At 41.6% G+C, this 21,709-nt stretch overlaps 1 protein-coding gene across 4 annotated transcripts in view; it reads left to right on the top strand.

Annotated features, from left to right (window-relative positions):
* The window catches only part of NPR3 (natriuretic peptide receptor 3), an 84,236-nt gene extending 62,934 nt beyond the window's left edge, over positions 1–21,302 (top strand). For 2 of the 4 annotated variants that reach the window (XM_003310761.7, XM_526959.9), the window contains exons 4-8: positions 4,295–4,430; positions 10,300–10,394; positions 12,458–12,593; positions 14,383–14,467; positions 15,811–21,302. In XM_003310761.7, the coding sequence (XP_003310809.1) occupies positions 4,295–4,430; positions 10,300–10,394; positions 12,458–12,593; positions 14,383–14,467; positions 15,811–15,922 (564 nt within the window). In that variant the 3' untranslated portion in view covers positions 15,923–21,302. Of the gene's footprint in view, positions 1–4,294; positions 4,431–10,299; positions 10,395–12,457; positions 12,594–14,379; positions 14,468–15,810 lie in introns of all 4 variants that reach the window. The other 2 variants (XM_054685104.2, XM_009449334.5) reach the window with 1 other exon arrangement.
* The last annotated feature ends 407 nt before the right edge of the window (positions 21,303–21,709 follow it).

Below are 21,709 nucleotides of genomic sequence, written 5' to 3'. Positions count from 1 at the left end.
CAAAAAAAAAAAAGAAAAGAAAAAGGAATAGAAAGAAAATAGAAATGAAAGGAACGAGAGTTAGCGCCCTCTTGTCATGCTACCTTGTTTTGGCAAGAATGGGTGGAAGATGGTGAATGATTTTCATCTCGTTGAAAGGCCACTTTATTTGATAAACAGCACCAATAACGATTACCCTGGAGCTTGGCTTTCAGCGAGGCCCATGTCATAACTTCGTAACTTGCATGCACAGAGCCCATCTACCTGTTTGTAGGTAGCAGTGGTGCTGTTTGATGGAGATTGGAAACTGCATTGTTCTCTTCTCCCAGTTTTCTGAGCATCTAGCAGAGGAAATGGCTGCATGTAGGAACTTAATTAAGACTTATGGCTGATGATAGTAAGGAAAGCTTCCTGGCAATAAAGGATGCTAATTACTAGAACAGATTGCTCCGTGGGGAAATCCCAGTTGTTTACCTGTGATAGGTAACAACAGCATAACGACAGCATGACCTGTGTTAGTCAGGACTTGGACTTTGAAGTTCAAGGGTTGTTCTGTCCAGAGGCAGGGGACATACCAGCTGACCTTGTTCCTTTCAGCCTGGAGGGCCAATAGGAAGTGTTCTTAAGCTAACTTCATACTTGGTTTTTTTTTTTTTCTCCCTTATTTTTTTCTTAATTTGCACGTCGAATTTTCAGTGTCTACAATGTGCTAATGGGCTTTCTTCCCACTAAAAATCACGTGTAGATGTGAGAATGTTCTTCTCAAGAAAAGCCGGTCTCTGGGGCTTTGCTTCTGGCTTGAGGTCCTGTGGGGTAGGTGTTATGAAACCTCCCCCGCAGTGGGCGGGGTGCCAGCAAACCTCAGCGGGGTCAGCAGCTCTCCTGCTAATTTTGGCAGGAGAGGGAGACACTCAGCCACCCTGAGAAGAAAGAAGGTAAATTTTGCGATCCATTTGCAAATCAAGCTAGAATGTATTTTCAGACCGGGGTGTGTATTCAGGGCCCATCTATTTCCTTCTACCATTAAACCTGCAAGGACGAAAGTAACTCAAGTTCATTGTTCTCCACCACGTAATCTTTCTTCCCATCCTGGATAGTAGCGGGGGCAGCTCAGAGGGCATGTCAAGAAGGAAGGAAGGGGAAGGGCTATACAGGATATGGTGCTGGGGCACACAGTCAGTGCTTTGGGTGATCAACATCAACGTGGTGGTCCTGGGTTAGGATTTTGAGGATGAGATGGAAGGAGGAGGACGAGAAGGGGATGGGTGATGCCCGGTGGCTGGTTCTTCACAATTTAAACGAGGCCTGTCTTGGGAACCCCAGGAACAAGTAGCTTGCAGGGCACAACCCTTGTACAATAAGAACAGAATGCAGGAAGACTGAGGAGAGCAATGAATGCTCTTTGGGTCCTCAAAGTAAGAAGGGGATTTGATCAGAGCTTTCCGAGGGCACCTGGCATCTCCCATAGGCCATGACTGTGATTCTTTGACTTCCCTCTGTAGCTGGCTGGCTTCTGTAAAATTATCAAAGAGAAGATAGACCTCAAACTTAAAAAAAAAAGTGAACTGAGAATGAAATTACACCGCTAAAGTTCACTTATTAAAATTCATCAGCATGAAGACTTTCTCAAGCCATAATGACTTCATGGCCTAAGTGGAAATTTCATATTCCTTTGGAAAATCAAATTGGCATAGCCAAATGAGCAGAAATTATCTTTGACTGGTAGATGTTATTTCTACATTATTTTTCTTTGCCTGAGAAAATAATCACTCTGACACTTAAGCTTGACAGCTAAGAGTAAGAGCCAGAATCTATCAGTTCCTTCCACGGTCCCAGGAACTGTTTGGGTGTTTTACATGCACTAGTTCATTTAATCCTCAGAAGAGCTCTCTGAAGTGAGATGGTACTAAACCCCCACTTAACAGATGAGGAAACTGAAGATTAGAGAGATTAAGTAACCTATCAGCGCCAGGACTGGACTGTGGGTCCAGCCAGCTAACTCCAAACTCTCCTGCAAATCAGCACTCTTTCCCACCCTCCACCTCTTGCAGAGGGTCAGCAGATGACCACTTGAACTGCACTTGTCATACTGGGATGGAATTAAGAGCTTGGTGTTGTGGAATAAAGAGAACTGTCTAGGGCACAAACAACATGAACAGTAGGCTTCTCTCCTACTCAGTGTAAAATGGGCCAATAAAATACATGATACCTGTAAGAAAATCACTTTTATTTTGAATACTGGTGTTAATAGTTTCAAACTAAGCAGGATCTCTAGGTTAATAATTCTCCATCTCTAGACAATTACAGCAACAAAAGCTAACAGTGAATGCTGATTCTGCCAGACACTATTTGAAGTCTTCTACATTTATTAATTTTTTAAACCTAACGACATCCCCACGAAATAGGTACTGTTAATTTTTCTCATTTTCCAGATGAGGAAACCAGAACACAACTAGGAAGTGGCAGAACTGGAAAGGGGGGGCGAGGATTTTTAACCATTATTCTAAACTGCTTCTCAGCACTAGCTTTTGGCAAACACGAAATATCTGCTTCCGGGATGCAAACAGGAGTCCCCATCCTAGCTAGGGGTGGGATAAGGTTAAGTAGATCCAGTCACAGAACCGTATCTTGTGAATGTTTGTGTATCTGAACCAGGTGATGCAGAAGGTCAGTTGCAGCTCTCTTCCCACGAGGTTTCCTTCTAGAGATGGGGCGGGTAGCAGGTTTTCCCCACTAAGCCATGCCAGGTGGTCATCTACAGAATGCCCAGTTCATTCTGCATCATTGGCATTTCATCATTGACACTTTTTTCTGAAATGAGAAGGCTTGGATTTTTTGTACTTTTTGTACAGAGTTTTTTTGTAAACCTCTTGGTGTTTGAAGATTCAATTTGCTCATTTCATATCCAATAAATGTTATAATGGGTTTAAATGTGGTATTAGAATTTACCAAAGGTTGCTTTTAATGTAGGTAAGGGGTGAACTAAAGTGATTAGATGCCTACTGAAGACAGTCCAAGTTCCTCAGTGTGGTCTCCAGATTCTGGATGATCTGACTCTCCTTACCTCTCCAGCCTCCTTACCTCTCCATCTTGGTGTGACCCTGTTTCTCCTGCTCCCAGCCGAGCAAAACATTTGCACTTCCCAAAATACACCAGGCTGTGAGAATGTGCCCTGACTCTGTGTTTTGGCCCTCACTTGAGAAACATCCCTTCATCTTCATAACTCAGTTCGACTTTTTTTCACTGCTGTTAAGCCCCTCTTGCCCGCCCTTCTCCAACCCATCAGATTGACCACTCCCTTTTTGGTATTTGTACTGTATTCTGAACAGACTTCGAACACAGCACAGACTCCAACACTTTAAAGCCCACATAATATCATGATAGCATTGGCTTCTATTTGTTGAGAAGTTGATATGTGCCAGGCATGATAATACCAAACATTTTATTTAATAGAATTCTTGCAATTCCCTCTTGAAGCAGGCACTAGTCTCATGGTCAATATACAGATGAAAAGAACAAAGCTCAAAGAGATAAAGTGACTTCCCCAAGTCCACATGACCAGTGTTTATGTTTATGAAACTTTAAGTTTCCTGAGGGCAAGGGCTAGCTTACTTGAGTCAGGGCTCAACTGGGATATACCAACAGTCCAAGCCTGTTTTCCATTCCTGTCATTGGAGCTTGGCAGGGAGTAGGGATAGGGAGTGGTTAGATGTACTCAAAACACAAATTGGAAAGAGAGACTAAGACATTATTACTAATGGGAGAGAGGACACAAATGCTAGGCAGACAGGCAGAAGTTGCAACATCTACTCTTCTTTGTACCCATAGCACCAGCACTCTAGTAGATATCAACAGTTGCTAAATATAAGTGAATGGATCTCTACTGTTCTTTAGTTATGCTCCATGTTCAGAGCATGAAGAGATCGTGGGGCTGTTGAAGGTGGAGAAGACCTCAAGGGGGAAGCTGAATTCACATAAGCTTGAGGTAGAGGCAGATGTGGGGAAGGAGGAGGGGACTTGTCCAAAAGGGACCATTGGCAAAAGTGGGCGCACTTGAAATACTTGACCTGGTCAACAGGTACAGTTTTCTTGACTTCTGTACGAGGCTTTCCAAATTCCCCAACTGGGGAAGGGTTTTCCCCTCTGAGCCATGCCAGGAAAGTCATGGCATGATTCTTGTCAGTACCCCTTCTGCCCACCTCTGCCATGGCTAACAGACCTGAAGTCTAACTTGTTAACCCTTTGGATTGCTCATCTTATTCCTGGCATGAGTCACTTGGTGTTTTGGTTCACCCATCTGGGGTTTTCTTTTCAGGTTAACATGTTTGTTGAAGGATTCCACGATGCCATCCTCCTCTACGTCTTGGCTCTACATGAAGTACTCAGAGCTGGTTACAGCAAAAAGGATGGAGGGAAAATTATACAGCAGACTTGGAACAGAACATTTGAAGGTGGGGATTCCATCTATAAGGCAACGACATGGGGCCAAATGAGCTGCTGCTTTTCTGGTTCTGTTTTTCTCAGTTGCAGCTGTGGGGCCTTTCCAGCTTCTTGCTTTTCTCAGCTCTAAAGCAGCCCATCTCATAGGCTTGTTGTACCAATTAAATGAGATAATACACGTGAAAGTGCTTTGAACAAGCCCCACTGAAAGAGGAAAGGCCTTGTCTCCTGATTATTTAGGTAATAGCTCTATGCTTCTTAATATTGCATTGAACACAAGCCTCATGCACGACAGGACAGTTTGTGAAGAGTTCTGTGATGAGTTTTAAAACCAGTATTAATCCCAGATATACATTCATGTGTTCAGACTATGTTGGTTTTTGTGAAACACAGAAAACATTAGCTGTCACAGTTAAACCTGGTGGTTTGAGATGATTAGCAGGTTCAATTGAGGCCTCTGCATTTTTTTTTTTTTGAGACGGAGTTTTTGCTCTTGTTGCCCAGGCTGGAGTTCAGTGGCACGATCTCGGCTCACTGCAACTTCTGCCTACTAGGTTTAAATGATTTACCTGCCTCAGTGTCCTGAGTAGCAGGGATTACAGGCGCCTGCCACCACACCTGGCTAATTTTTGTATTGTTTAGTAGAGACGGGGTTTTACCATGTTGGCCAGGTTGATCTCTAACTCCTGACCTCAGGTGATCCACCCATCTCAGCCTCCCAAAGTGCTTTTATTTTACTTTTAAAATAGTGACTGTTAGTTTTTGCTTTCTTTTTTTTTGAGATGGAGTCTCGCTCTTGTCGCCCAGGCTGGGATGCAATGGAGCAATCTCAGCTCACTGCAACCTCCACCTCCTGGGTTCAAGTGATTCTCGTACCTCAGCCTCCTGAGTAGCTGGGATTACAAGCGTGTGCCACCACGCCTGGCTAATTTTTGTGTTTTTAGTAGAGATGGGGTTTCACCATGTTGGTCAAGCTGGTCTCAAACTCCTGACTGCAGGTGATCCACCCACCTTGGCCTCCCAAGCTTTCTTAATAACAGGGAACTATAGGAAAACAACAAAAAATGACCCATAATCTCATCTCAAGCAACTTCTGTTGGCACTGAAAAATTGTACAAGATAAGACTATGCTTGGCTAGGAAATTTAAACAGTACAAAAATGTGCAAATTGAAAGCTGAAAACTTTCCTTCCCAACCTAGTCCCCTCTCCCCACTGTGTATCACTATTAATGATTTCCTCTGATTCTGTGTATAAATATTTTAAGCCTTCTGCCAGCACATATGCACTTGTATATCTTATCTTAAAATTTGTATGAAAGGGGTGATAGTATGAATGCTATTTTTCATCTTAGGTTTTTTACTTGTATGTCAAGTTAAAGAATTTTCCATATGAGAACTCATAGATCCAATGCAGTTTTAAATGACAGTTACATATTTTTCTACTGTATGGCTGTACAGGAATTTCTTTAACCAATCTCCTATTGATGGTCACTTGTAAAATTGTTTGCAATTTTTGCTATTATGCAATATGCTGTCACAAGCCTCTTGCACATCTTGAAGAATTTTTGTGAGTCCTTCCAACAGGGAACATTCCTGCTTGTGGGATTTCTGGGTCCAAAAGTATGTTGGTGCTTTTTAAAGTGCATTAGAAATTGCCAAAAACTTCCAGAAAGTTCTGCTAATCTATATTCTTGCTAACAGTGTATATAAGAGTGCTAGTTTCCTCTCACCTCACCAACACTCAAAGAAAATGAACATGAAACTCAATATGGAAGTGATCTTACTGCAAGAGCCTTGCAGATATCAACTCTATATTAATTTATTCATTCAACAAATGTTCATTGAGCACCTACTATGTGACAGGTGCTGTTCAAGGTGCTGAGGATTCAGCAGTGAACTAAAGACATTTTATGCAATCATTTGAGCTTACATGCCAGTGGGGGGATGAGGCAACAAACAATGAATACAGTATATCTTTCAGAGCTATAAAATAAGGTAGGATAGGGAGCTAGAAAATGCCAGGCAAGGAGGAGTAGGGCTGCTAGTTTAGAGTGGTCAGGGAAGGTCTCTGAGAGTGAAGTTGAGTAGAGACCCGAGGGAAGTGAGGGAAGCTCTGTAGATGTTTAGGAGAGATCACTCCAGAGGGAATGGCAAACGTGGAGATCCTGAGTGCATCTGGGAGACTGTGGAGTGTCCCCAGAGAGAGCAAGATGGCTAATGTGGCTGACACCAAGTGTGACAGGCAGTGTGATAGGTGCCAAAGCCGGAGAGGTAATGGGGCCAGATCATGCGGACCTGCAAGCCTTGCTGAGGTCTTTGGGCTCCACCTGGGTGAGACAGAAAGTCACCTGAGGCTTTTGAGTGACATGATCTGCCTTGCGTGTTTAAAAGGGGTCCTTATGGCTGCTATGTGGAAAATAAACTATATATGCTTATGGGTATCACTTGACAACCGGTAACATAAGGTACAAATTACTGAACCAGGGTTCAGTGCATCCTAGCCACTAACTAGTAACCTTGTCCTCTGAGCTTCTCTTTCTTCACCTGTATAATAAGGAGGTTGGTCTAGTTAATGACTGACAAGAGCTCTTTCGGTTTTACATTGTGCTTGCTCTTCCTCCTTTGAGCCCTTTAATGCACTGGGGTATGCCTATATCTATTTGTAATCCAACTAGTGACATTTTTCAATGGCAGGAGCAAATACTGCCAAGTTTAGATTTGGGGCTCATATTTTTTCAGTTGGGACTCCTGTCCCTTAGTTTGTCCTCAGTTCTTAGAAAGGGCAGGACAGTACAGTAGGGAGAGGTTGAGCTCCAGCTAGAGTTGTCTGGGCAGTATCTATGGTGGCAATTGGTAGATTTCATTTCTCTCTAGTGGATGCCGTGTCTTACTCAAAACCAGGGTGAGATCTCCCTTAGCATTAGACAGATTGTAGTTCATGGGTGAGTAGACCTCCGGGATTATCTTGTTTTACCTCTGACTGCTTCAGTTGAGGAGCTAGAATCCAATAGGATAATTCAGGGGGCATATTAGGACAGAGCCAAATTTCCCAGAAGTTTTGCACAATACACTGAGAACCTGGCATCTGTGGACACAACCTTGGTCGGCCACATCCCATTCTTAGCTATTACTCACTACATGGTGTGGTCATTTGTTCTTGGTCTTCTGACAGAGGGACAGGAGCCAGAGTTGGGGGATGCTGGAGGGCGCCACTGAGGGAGGGTGTGAAGGGGAGGGTAGGTGCCAATGATGGCTGGAATGTATTTTGGTTAGAGCCAGGGCATGGGTTCAATTTTCCCATAGGCCATCTTGATGTCTCTATTCTAGGGCCAGGTCTACACAGGCAATATGAAATGAGTCCTGAAACAATCAACTGTGTAGTTCAGTCTACAATTAGAATCTCATTTGTTTAAATGTAAAGATAATTGAAGCCAAGCTAAGTTTTTGGCTTGAATTGCTTGGAGAGCCCATTTTATTTGCTAAACAATGGTCCATTTGAGGGTAGGCCTAAAAAGATCTCTAAGGTATCTGTATGAAGAAAAACTCAAACCTTCCTAAAATTGAAAACAATTTTAACTTTAATGGTCACCATTAAGTGACCATTAAGTTGTCAAGGGAAAAATACTCTGACTGTGATTTGACAAATTTGGCTTTTATTGCCATGAAACCTGTGATCAACTCTCATTTCAATAAATGGCCTGGGAAGAAGCTGGATTTCCTCTGTGTGAGAGGTCAGAGTGACAAGGTAAATAGGACTGTGGCTTAAACTTTGAGCTCCACTACAGCCAAACAGAAATAGGGTGGAAAGTCTCATTACTTATGTACAGGAAAATTCTACTGTAAGCCTGGCAATCTCACCTTATGTACGATACTCTCAGGTGAAGTCTCACTTTGCTAATTGGCCACGCTGAGGATTCTTACCCCATTTCTTGGCAGAATTGCAATAGCTTAAAGGCATAATGAGGTCTTAAATTACTAGGGCCACCTCATCTTATAAAATACTCTGCAAAATGCTTAGCAGGACACAACACAAACATCTCTCAATAGAATGACAAATGGTTTTGGATAGCCAATATACAAATATATTTTAAGCCTATTTATCACTTAAGAGTTTTATAGGCTGTCAAGGATACACAAGTTTATGGTAGGTGTACCCTTTGTAACCAGTCTATTTTAAGAAGACAAAAAAATCAAAGTGAATGGTAGCTTCCATTCTGTTTCCGGTAAAGTAGACCAAAGTCTGGAAAAATCAATGGGCCTTCAAACCACAACCCAAGGACAGTAAACCCAAATACATGCCCTCTCCAAGCCACACTAGAGGTTGGAACTTTCCCTTGGGATCCTTTTTCCCAGACATTCATTTTACTTGAGGAGTCAGTACCTCCAGAGAGAACCAAATCAGAGAACCAAATCAATAGAAATGCCAATTAAGAATTACACTGAACTCTCCCCAGTTGAAAAGGGAATAGCTTTAGTTAATTAAAATGGGGCTGATGTACGCATTCTCTTATTTAGTGAATGAGAATTATGACATAGACATACTTAATATCAGCCGATGACATATTTGCTTTTATTGATTAGTTGCTCTGAGCCACCATTATAGGCCAAAGCAAGTGGATACCCAAAGCCCTCCGTTCTCTGGCCACCCCGTTCCAGCCTTACATGTCACTGACTCCCTTTGTCCACATGGGCCATCTTCCCAGAAATCTCACAATTCGTCTGGTCTCTTTGGGCCTCTGTGCCTTGGCAGATACACCTAGGCCAGCCTTTCAGCCTCTCTCCCACTTCTTGATTACTGCTTGCCCAATCTTAGACTTCCTCCAACATCCCTATAAAATTCCCACTCTTTCACTGAGTCCTCCCTGATTCTCCAACTTGTTGTGCTGGCTCCTCCTCTGAGTGATGTGGGTACAGTTGGGTCTTCTCTACCAAGAGTAATTATAAAATAAATAGTAGTAATAATAGTGACAGTAATAACGACAGTAGATGAAAACAATTAACTTCCCTTAAATGTGCTGAAAGTGCTTTATTTGTTTTGTCTCATTTAATCTTCTCCAAAGCCTCTTGGTAGGGAGGTACTATTATGCCCATTTTACAGTTGTGGAGACTGAGGCTTAGAGGGCTAAGTTCCTTGTCCAAGGTCATGGAGCTATGTAAATGTAAAAACTGGGATTTTAATGCAAGTGGTTAGATTCTGGTGTGAACAAGCTAAATCCCCAGTCCAGGCTGCCCCTCTCTAGAGCAGAGAATGTGTTCAATTCATCTTTGCCTCAGCTGCAGCACTAATTCAGTACTAAGCGTCCAGAGAATGTTTGGATAAACAATTAGCGAAGAACTCAACCAGGATAAAGAAGAATAGCTCTTCTTAGCTATTGGCTCCAGTGACCCACAAAGCAGGCCTGCTGCTCTCCTGTGTATTAAAGCAGCCTGGAGAAAAGCACATTCACTGAGTCCTGGGCTGGAATGATTTTTCTATTATAATGTTCATCCAATGATAACGCAAACCCATGACAAATCTATAAATGTACCCCACCTCCACTTCTAACTCTGCGATTAAAAAAAATTAATACAAAACTCTGGGATAAGCATGCTGCTTTCAGGATTAGCCTTAATCTTTTTTCAAACATATCCCCCAAAGAAGATCATTTATTTCTTTTTCTTTTCATTTTTAAATGGAGAAATGTTAAGAATTTAGGAATGCAGACGCAGATGAAATTACAATGTCTTTCCAAAATGCCAACAAAAATGCTCAGAGTCTGATGAGATTCCCTGTGGCATGAGTTTGTTTAAAAAATCCTGCCAATTCATTTTCTTGTTTTTGTTGGCAGACAGAGGTATTTTAAGTAACCAACGTTGAGTTCTTCGCTTCTGGTCCTGTAGGTATCGCCGGGCAGGTGTCCATAGATGCCAACGGAGACCGATATGGGGATTTCTCTGTGATTGCCATGACTGATGTGGAGGCGGGCACCCAGGAGGTGAGCACGTGAGACCTCTGCACCAGTTGCTCCTTCTGCTCGTGGGGGCTCTGAGGAATGCATTTGTTCTGGCGGCCAAAGAGCTGTCTCCAATGCAGCTTCCAAATAAAAATGAGTTGAAAAACCTCAACTTTTGATTGAGGGTTCAAGGAAGACTTCAGGAAATGGTTCCTTGTTTATTCTAAGTGAGGAAATCCTACCCTTCAAGTGGCCAAGAATCACACCTTAGTCTTGTGGATGAGGGTCATCGGGTAAAATCAGTAAAGTGAAACTGTATTTCCTCCCTTAAGATTTGAGCTTTTCTGAGGAGGAGTGGGAGGGTGGGTGGTTACAAACTCAATGTGTATTAACATTTCCAAAGATGATGTAGTTTCAGGATAACATCGTGAAGGGAAAAGAGGGCCCTGGACACAAAGATGAGTCTTCTGTGCTTGGGAGTGTGAACTCTCTGCCTCAGTTTCCTCAGCTGTAACATGGAAATCATCATGTCTTCCTGGCTGATGTCACATGATTATTGTTAAGGGGAACAGATCAAATGAAACCTAGAAAAGTACTATCTACATTTTAAATTATAAATATACATATACAATTATACAAATATGCAGTTCTTCAGCAAAGAATGCCACTTCCTCTGTTTCCTTGATCGCCGGCTCCCAGGGTCATTGCTCCGGTGCCCTTCATGGGACCTGGCATATGGGACTTGCTGTTTTCCTCTTTGTATGTATCAGGTTGGTGCAAAAGTAATGCGGCTTTGGTCATTATTTTTAATGACCAAAACCTCAATTACTTTTGCACCAACCTAATAGATGCCTGGCTCTTGTGGGAAGTTCTGAAGCAGCAGGAGTCACCCTCGCTATGTTTAATGAATGATTGTTTTGCCCACTGAGTGGTCTGGGTCTCATCTGTATTTCTGGTTCCCCCTGGGAAAGGTGGGTAGCAACAGTTCATCAGAGTCCATTGTGAGGTTGCAGGGGTGGAGGTGTATAAAGCCCTTGGCAAGTGCTCAGTACACGCCAGTGATTGTTATATTTTGGTGGCGATCTAGACTTCCTCTAGACCTGACATGGCCTGTGAGAACCTGCTGTACCTCCGTCAGGAGAAGGGGAGATGTCACCAGCCACTCGAGAGCCATGCGCTTGTTTTCAGACAAAAGAGAAATGACTTCCAAGAACCTGGGTGGGAAGGCACTTCTAGACTGGGGCTTAGGGAGCTGATCAAACAATCATTTTAACCAGAAACTGAGGGATGACCGTGGAATTAAACCATAACAGAATAATGATTTTCCAGGGGCCAAAGGAGCCAATTAAGAGAAACAGAATTCTGCCTGGAAATGGGGGTGCACATAGGGTGGGTTCATCAGAGAGGAGAGTGCAACTCTTGAAGAAATAGTCTGGCAACCGGAAGTGGTGAAACAGGAGGTTCCTGAAAGACGCTCTTTAATTATATGTTGAACAATTGAGGGCTGTGAGGCTGGGTACCTGTCATATGCTTAAATCGGGTATACGGTGGACCCTGGCTGTCCTTCACATGTCCCTGAAAGTAACTTGGGCCTTACAATTGGCTGACGGGGTGGGCTGCTCTGGGACAGATGGGTGGGATAGTGCCTTATCCGATGAACAAAGCAAAAGCCGGGAATTCCGAGATTATTCCTTTTCCACGAGGGGGTAGTGACTGAAGAATCCTAGGGGCAGCACTGACAGGGCTGGGCCTTCAGTGAGTGCAGAGCCCAGGGGACACCACTCTCACCGCTTCCCACATCCTGCTCTGGCACGACCGCTCTTAATGCTCTCTTGAGAGCACCATTAGCGACTTCAAATCTTGACTTGTGAAGTCCCCAGAACACACCATGACCATCAGTGTGGACAACCGAGGAACGTGCCCAATGTACCACGCTTTTCTGAAGCACTTGCTGTCCTTGCCCTGGAGACGGTGATGTGATGAAATGCCCAGAGGCAGCCAGTTTAGATCAGGCTGTACATTTTGGGGAATAGCTGTGGAAGGCTGCGAGCTTTGTGCCTCCTTTGACTTTTTGGTTTGTCTATTTGTTTTTTGCCTCTATATAGGTTATTGGTGATTATTTTGGAAAAGAAGGTCGTTTTGAAATGCGGCCGAATGTCAAATATCCTTGGGGCCCTTTAAAACTGAGAATAGATGAAAACCGAATTGTAGAGCATACAAACAGCTCTCCCTGCAAATCATGTAAGTCTGGAGACTTAATTTGCTATGTATGTCATCACCTCTAACCTCAGTGTAATGTAAGTTTAAAACCCAAGTGTTTCTAGGGGCTTACATTTTGGAAGTTTACATTTCTTTCTCTGATGTGGTAAAACGCATGGGAACAGTTCACAAACTGGCATCTTGCCTTTATCAGAGGCTTTCAGGTCTTCCTTCCCTTCCAGTCTTCTCTTCCACAATGGTAGAATGTTTCTTCCTATTTTTACATCTCTTACTATAATCTCTTGGCTAGGTCATGTTTCCACTTTTAGAGATAATCAAAATATCAATTAGTAAATATCACTCCCTTATTCATCTGTCACAGCAAGTCTCGTTCTGATTTTTCAAGTTTGTGGTTACTTTCCAGCTCCTCAGAACCAAAGAGATAACATCCTTTAAACATCTGAACATTTACACATTGGCAAATAAGTGTAAGATGTATTACTTATGAGCAGCTTTGTATATAAGTAGAGAAGCAATTGGATGTTCTCATAAGTAGCTTACAAATAGGAAAGCTGTTAGAAATAATTGTTTTAGAGAATAAGGTAGTGAGGGAGAACAAAGTGAATATAGGTCTTTCAGGAGGCCAGTTGATCATTTTAGGCTAATATATGTGTGCTTTTGAAAATATCTTTTAAACTGTTAGGTATTTATGTCTATGCAATAATTACGGGAAGGAATTAAGGAGGAAGTGTTTTAAGAACACACTGGGGAGACTGGGCCTGTATTTGAAATCCCACTGTTGTTACTTGCTGGTTTTGTGACCCTAGGAGTCTTCCTTCAGCTTTTTAAGCCTCAGTTTTCCAATGTGTGAAGAGAAAGAAATGTGCCCACCTAAGCGTTTTGAGGGCTGTTTTGAGGATTACACAAGATAACACATTGAAGGGCCGCGTACTAAACTCTAGATACAAGTTAGCTATTTATCACTTTTATATAACTGGGATACTACTGAAGTTGATTGTTTCAAATTGTTATCCACATTTTCCAAAGCTATGTAGGACATTTTGACATGAAACGCTGGCTTTGGTGAGAGAACATCTAAAAACAGAACATTGACCCAATGAATTTTTCATCAAATCTTCTAGCACTTTGAAGTGTCACCATCCATCTGTGAAAATAAGAAGCCCTGGGTCAGTGCCCTGGTCCATCTGGTTGTCTTCTTTGACTTTATTTATTTATTTTGAGATAGAGTCTTGCTGTCTCACCCAGGCTCATGTGCAGTGGTGCGATCTTGGCTCGTTGCAACCTCCACCTTCCGGGTTCAAGTGATTCTCCTGCCTCAGCCTCCTGAGTAGCTGGGATTACAGGTGCCTGCCACCACACCCAGCTGATTTTTGTATTTTTAGTAGAGATAGGGTTTCACCATGTTGACCAGGCTGGTCTCAAACTCCTGACCTCAGGTGATCCACCCACCTTGGCCTCCCAATTCTTTGACTTTAAACTCAAAAGAGAGTGGCTATATCTGAAATCTTCAGTTCCAGTTTTCCTCTGATTCTTGAATTTTCTTCTGTTCTCACTGTGTCCACTCTCTTAATAGTGTTTTTGTTTATCTAGCACTTTCTCAAGTGGTTCTTAAGCTTTGCACTGGGCAAAAACAAACAAACAAAAACATAAAACAAAAAACAAGTGTAGGGTCCCTTAGAAAATATTTCTGAAAAAGGAAAAGTTGCCTCCAATGGGAAATCGAGGAACTTCTTGCAATGAATGAAACTCGAGGCATTTCTAACTGTATCTCAAAATGAACCCTGATTATCCATGCTTCTTTTTCAAGCAGGTGGCCTAGAAGAATCGGCAGTGACAGGAATTGTCGTGGGGGCTTTACTAGGAGCTGGCTTGCTAATGGCCTTCTACTTTTTCAGGTGAGGACCGTTTGTAAAGGTACAATTCACTCTCTTCTACTGTCTTTGTCATTTGATTTTACATGATTCTCTTTGTGATTTGTCCACATCCCTCTTTCACCCAGGAAGCACGGTGGTTAAAAAATCTTAGCCATTCTTTTGGCAGGACCCCAGGTTTGGTGTGGTCAGTGGTTTAGCATACTGGGTGCCGGGGTCATGGGTTTTGACTACATCTCACAGTGGGACAGAGAGATGCTGCTGCCCTTTGATCACAGATTTTTTTTTTTTTTTTTTTTTGAGACGGAGTCTCACTCCCCCTGTTACCCAGGCTGGAGTGCAGTGGCACGATCTCTGTTCACTGCAACCTCCACCTCCTGGGTTCAAGCAATTCTGCCTCAGCCTCACGAGGAGCTGGGACTACAGGTGCAGACCACCATGGCTGGCTAATTTTTTGTATTTTTATTAGAGATGGGGTTTCACCATGTTGGCCAGGTTGGTCTTGAACTCCTGACCTCCAGTGATCCATCTACCTCGACCTCCCAAAGTGCTGGGATTACAGGTGTGAGCCACTGTGTCTAGCCCTTTGATCACAGATATTCTGACAAGAATTCCTACCACCCACCAAGTGAAGCAGTGGGGAGGGAATCTGGATAAAGGGGGAAATCAACTTCCCCCTTCTCAGGCTTTCTCCAATTCAGAAATAGATGCCTGGGCTCACCTTAAAGAGGAGGAGGGAGCTTTGCGTAGCCCATGCTCTCAGGCTGATCTGTGCTCAGTATCTGGAGAGCCCACATGCTCATTTGCCACTGTGGTTCAGCTCCAAGGCTTGCAAAATTGTAATAATGTACGTGTGTGCACTGGTACTGATTGTTCTGCCCCGTGAGGGTGGCCCATTCCTTTGTAATCTTTGGTGGTTGAGTTTGTGGTTTATTCATAAGTCATTAGAGCAAGGTTTCTTTATTTCTGCATGGGATTGTAACTAGGCATATGTGACCCTTTGTGGGAACAATTGTATTCCTGTTCCTTTGGCCACAGTACATGTAATTTGATCTTTATCAAGGGCATATCCTGGGAATCAGGGAGAACTTCTGTAGCCTAATAGACAAGACCTAACCCCCAAGGCACCCAGGGAAGAAGGGGAAGGCTTGTTCTGTGGTATTTGGGAAAGCATGCCAATTTTCTCTCTTGAATAAGGGCACCATGCCTGGGGGCACACTACTTTAATCTCTGACCAGGGTTTCATATTCTGTCACTTCTCATTTATCAACTGAAACCCAGATGTCCCTTGAGGGCACTCTTTGTAAGAGAAACCATGGTATTTTGCAGCCAAGTTTTATTACCACATTCACTTTCCCTTTACCCAGGAAGAAATACAGAATAACCATTGAGAGGCGAACCCAGCAAGAAGAAAGTAACCTTGGAAAACATCGGGAATTACGGGAAGATTCCATCAGATCCCATTTTTCAGTAGCTTAAAGGAAGCCCCCCACTTTTTTTTTTTCTGCCTGAGATTCTTTAAGGAGATAGACGGGTTGAAAGACATCAATGAAACAGAAGGGGCGTTCTTGAAGAATTCATAATTTTAAGCAGTTAGTAATTTCATTTTAAAATTTCTGTAGAAGCTCAGGAATTATTAATCACCATCTGCCTCCAGGCCTTTCATCTCATGACAAACAAATATAATAATGATATCGTGTCACTCTGTTAAATGTTCATACTGTTTCAAGGCCATATGATTAGATTTATGTTTTTAAAATCTGTTGTCTCCATATCTTGATGGCTTTGGGGAGCATTTCACACAAGGATATAAAATGCGGTTTTCTTAAATGAAATGTTTTGTAGCTAGAATAAAATCATTTTTACAAGTACAGCATTCTTGGAAAGAATTTAACACCCAAAAAGGGGAAAATGTAATGAAAAATCTCAAGGTTGGAAATACAGCCTTACTCTCTCTAGAGCTGGAGGACAGGTTTGTGGTTGAGGACTTCTCTGTCCAATGTCTACATTCAGGTTCTGACTTCATATCTTGAAAAAGGATTTCCTCCCTGTCTTTTTCAGTGTCTCATAAACGCTACTCTGGATTGTTGTAAATATTAGTGAGATGGGAGGATTTACAGAAGAAAAGCAAGTCAAAAATATTTCCTTTTTGATGTAAAAAAAAAGCCCTATTTCGCACTAACATTTTATTTTACAAGTATTTTAATCTTATATTTTGGTATTAGAAAAATTTGTCTATTTTTTCATTTTGAAGATTAAATGTTGCTTACATTTTAAAAGCATGGGTGAAGTGTACAACAAACCAATAATGATAAAAAATACTTCTCTTTTTCTCCCTGTTTCCCTTTTTCCCTTGGCCACAGCCAAATGCTAATTGCTGCTTTAATTACAGAGATGTGTAAATGTATTCAGATTACAAACTCTACAGGAATACATCAAAATTTTAACTCTTTTGCGTTTTTACTGTTTAACTGTTTTAAATGCAAGTTATTTTAGGGTGACACTCCTTCCAGTTCTGGCCAGATCATGAGTTTCAAGATCAAGAGTAAAAAGTTATTAGAATTAAACAGTTTTATAAAGGGAGGCAGCCCTTTTCCCTCAAGAACAACTTTGTTGAGAGTTACTACTTGACAGCAAGCACAGAAATGACAAATTTAAAACTTTTACACATGGCATTTACCAAAATTCCCAGTGATTATTTTGTTTAAAAGAGGGAACCTAAATATCTACTCTATTCCCTTTCAGTTAACTCCACAGAACTTTGTAGGCATCCATGAATACCTGTAATAGTGGGTTAGGTGTGGAGATAAGGAATTTGGAGAAAGTTGAGTAAGTTTTTACTGGGTATCTGCTTTGCACCCAGTAGTCTGCAACATGAGTTTAAACTCAGGTTACTACTTTCACTTATACTTTATGGAGAAGATAGACAGTGAGGGAGGAATGGGAAGCTGTCATGAGAGTGCACCATCTTGGAATTACATAACTGGGGTCTTTCCTCAATAACATTTTGAGCATCTGAAAAATAGTTTAAAAAATTGTCTTAATATCTATTAAAAGGCATGTCTAGGGAGGAAACAGGAGAGTCTGAGCAATCCCTTGGTGGTGATGAAGGTGGTAGTTCACACAAGTAACAGTGGAGGCAAAGGTAAGCGCAAGCTGCCTGTCCCAGATGCTGGCCCATGTGTGAGTGCTTCCCTGGAGAAGTCTGCTTCTGTTACTCCCACCTGAGTCACAGTTAACAGATTATTTCTGTGTGAGGCACATTTCTCTTCTGTTGTTTAAGAAATGGGAGCTGGGAGGCAGCTGAGAGGGCGTGATAAAAGAATTAAGTGTGATCAACTGAAACAACTATGTTGTAGTTCTCCATGCTGGATGCAAAGGGAAAAGTGTCGAATTCCAAAAAGGATGGAAGAAGAAGGCAAGAAGGGCAAACTCCAGAAGTTCTAGTGCAGGAAGAGAGTTTGAGAAGTAAAATCCAGGAAAGCAAAGCGTTGTACCGCTTGGGACTCCCCAAAGTGAAACAGCAAGGAAGGATTGTGTCCATCTTAGTTACTTGAATTGGAGAGCTTGTTTCTCTCTCATTTTTATTTTTCAATGATGTTTTCTTTATATTTTAGAGATATTCATTTTCTCTTATCTTGTGCTTGTAAAAAGCATTTACATTTCAAGTCTATGTGCTTATTACAGGGGAAAAATAATCTACCTGGTTGCAGTCTTTGAGTATAAACATTTCTAACCTTTTTAAAACTTCTATAGCAGCCCATTAACACTAACATTTTTAGAGCAAATATATTCTATTTTAACTTCAGGTAGAGGAATAGTCCTAAACTTAACATGATAGCTCTAGATAAGATCTTAAAGATAAGTGAGCATTTAGTATTCTAAAAGTGGCAGAACAAATCATGAGGTTTCTGGATGCTATACCAATTTAAAATCAATTCTTATGTTAATATCGATTGCTTATTTACATGTCAGTCATCTACTTTTTTTCTTTGAAATCTGCATATGGGTTACAAAAACTCTGTTAGGTTTTGAAAATTCCATTAAGTTGGAAACCTTGGTTAAAAATGTAGGTGCCTGGCCCATGGTTACCCTGGATTCAGATCTCTCATGATTATATTTGGGGATTTACGTTCCTAACTGCTAAGCAACATCTTTGACAACTAGTAATTCATACTCTACTAGTAGTCACATGTCATATAGTAAAATAAATAGGGCTTTAGTTCTTAAGTAACTCTATAGGATTTTACCCTGAAATCCAGGGTGTTCAGATTTCAAAAAGGATACTTTATCAGTATTTTCTCATCCAGTCAAACTTCAGCTGACATTGATACAGGTCAAAATGCGTAGATGCTTTTTGGTGTTGGAAATAAGTGTCTGTCTTATGGTCATCATTGTCTTCTTAGATTTTTGGGTAGGGGGGCCAGGTAGGGGGAGACTCAGAAATAAAAGCGTTCCCCAGATAACTTCAATCTGGAAAGAATTTTTTGTATAGAGTCCCTCTCTCCCTCAAGACTGACCACAGGTTTCATGAGAAGGTCCCTGAAAACATCACATTTCTCTGAAGAACCATCAACTTGTCTTTTCTTGAACCACAGGAATGGTTCTACAGACCCTACTATAATTCTTCACATTTCAGAACCCATGTTTAATGGAGGGAAGAGAGAAATGCATGGGAAAAGAACACCTCCTTTTCTCCTTTCTCTTAAATTCAAAGACGTTTGCTTTGGAATGCCCTCACTTCTCCCTATTCACAGGCTTCTAAAATCATTAATTTACTCAAGGCACATGTGCCTTCTTTGCCCCAAATGCATCACTTTCCTTTTAGTTATGGCTGATTTTGGGTGTGTGTGTGTAAGACATGCAGTCAACAATGAGATGAAGGCCATTGCATAGATCTCATGCAGATAGTGATGGATTCAGAAAGTAGGTTCCAGTGGCGTCACTACCTTCTTGTAAGCCAGTATACACTGGCTATTTGTGGAAATCTCTTTGGGAGATCAAATAGAGTATTATGCCACTGTGAGTGTTTATAAACTGGAAGGAACAAGTACCTGTGTTTCTTGGGACACAAAGCACTCAGATCCTGAGTGGATGCAGACATGAGAGTAAATGTCAGCCCAAATTAGGCCCCTCGACCTACAGACATTTCATGGGTTTTATTTAATCACACCCCATGGTTTGGGGCTACATGAAGAAGTTGGTAATGAGCTGAATTTCTTATTCAGTGAAAAAAACTGAAACTGTCTAAAAACACGGGATATATTTTAGAGGCAATTGTGGAAGCAGAGAGAATGAGATGATGGTGTTCAGAGGGACCAGCTTCTTTTTCAGTTGTCTTTAGAATTGAAGAATAATCAATAATTTAGTGCCCCTTCAACAGCCATACTCAGCAAGAAGCATGGAACATGCTGAGCAAGAAGAATCAGAAGCTTGATCCTCTAACAGAAATAGAAGAGGGTAGCTTTGCCCATTGCCACTGTCTTTACTGCCCCTTCTGCCCTTCCACCCACATCCACATTCAGCATCACTCCAAGGATGTGTCAGCATCTTGCTCATGCAGGTAGAAATTTGTGAGTAGGCCTCCATACTTCCTCGGGGGAAGAAAGAGAAACTAGTGCTGGTTTTAAGAATGTAGCTGGCTTTTCATCAGAACCCTTATGCTAACCTGACCACACTTGCTCTCGGGGAAGTTCAAGCCTGTGATGTGCATAAACTCCAACAAGCCTGGCTTTGGTGTTCAGCATGCACATTCCATAAATATCTCTTGCAGCCATACCCCACAGCTAGACTGCAGGATTAAAATAACTTCCAAAAGGTGCTGGATTGGAGTTTGTTCAAATTTCTCATTAACCACTAATGTTAATTCATACCAAATGCAAAGTATTCTAAACCAGCTGATGCTGTTAGTGTTCAAGTTTTAAGTGACTTCAAACACAATGGAAGTGTTTCAATGGGAGCCAGATCTCATGAGTAAAAATCCATTTTATAATAGCTCTGTGATATATCAGTGGGAGATGATTCGTAAGGGAGAGATTTGAACAAGCAGAATTAAGTGTTAGCAAAAATGCTGCATTGCTTTGATTCATGTTTAAAGACCTAAATTTCTATGCACAAGGAATAAAGGGCCTACTTACCAAGTGTAAATCACAACATAGGCTACCAAAATATTTCTTATTTGCTAGGAGAACAAAGCTGTCACGGTGCATGATAGTTGGACAGAGATGGCTAAAAAAGAGGCAAATTCAGATTTGGAAACAGGGTGGCCTCTTCATTATTTATTGCCAAGATCTGAAAATCTTCAACACCTTATAAGACAACAATGAAGTAGCCCCTGAACAGCATGGAGTTGCTGTGAGTTTGTTCATTGCAGACCTTTGTGTTGGGTCCTGGGAATCTGAGCTTTGTTCCCTGTGCATGGTGGATAATTGAAACCAAGAGGACATGGGATAGACCTTGTGACAGACCAATTCTGTCTTCTGGGTCACATTATTCATTGTTGATTTAAATACAGGACTACCAAACAGTACAAATCTATCATGAGTCTGGTAGAAAAGTAAAAGTAAAAGCTGCACACGTTACATACTGTTTATTGTTCTAATGTACAACTATTTGCATATAATGTGATTTAATTTATTGCTGTTTTGTGTAGAAAAGGAGAACTAATGACTGTGGATATAACCCATGTTTTGTATAATATATTTTATTTCTTGTGCAAACTGGTCATTTAAAATATCTACTTCATTTGATGTTTGGATATAAATGTGTATGTGTCCTTGTAAATGTTTCTATCAAGCAAGAATGCCACGTACTCAGAGTATAACAATGTGTTCTCATTAAAAAATACATCCCACGGAAACCTCTTCCTGTTTATAATTCAACCAGCATGCACTGCACATATCCATATTCTTTGAGGGCTTTTGTTCTCCTGGGACTTGTTTAAGTCAAAGAGCAATAGGTGGGTCCGATGAATTGTAATATTTGAATGATACCCATGAAAAAACCCAAGAATTTCTGCCTAGCAAAGGCAAATCGACAGAATTTTAAAATGAGGGGCAAACCTTGAATCAGCTGGTAAGGGAAAGAATCTTCATGAAGAATAACCATCATCTTGAGTCACTACAGCTCGAGAGCACTTCATGTTTGACTTCATCGACTCATGTTATTAAGTCCTTTGCCACTTTAAAGAGGTCCTAAGTCAATTTTGTCACTTTAAAGACCTCCCCATGTTCCAGCATACTAAGCAGATTAACCAGTCTCCAGCAT

This window comes from Pan troglodytes, chromosome 4 (assembly GCF_028858775.2).
Source record: "Pan troglodytes isolate AG18354 chromosome 4, NHGRI_mPanTro3-v2.0_pri, whole genome shotgun sequence".
Classification (NCBI taxonomy): Eukaryota; Metazoa; Chordata; class Mammalia; order Primates; family Hominidae; genus Pan; species Pan troglodytes.
The sequence above is the reverse complement of the archived record's forward strand: the minus strand, read 5'-3'. Positions and strand labels throughout refer to the sequence as shown.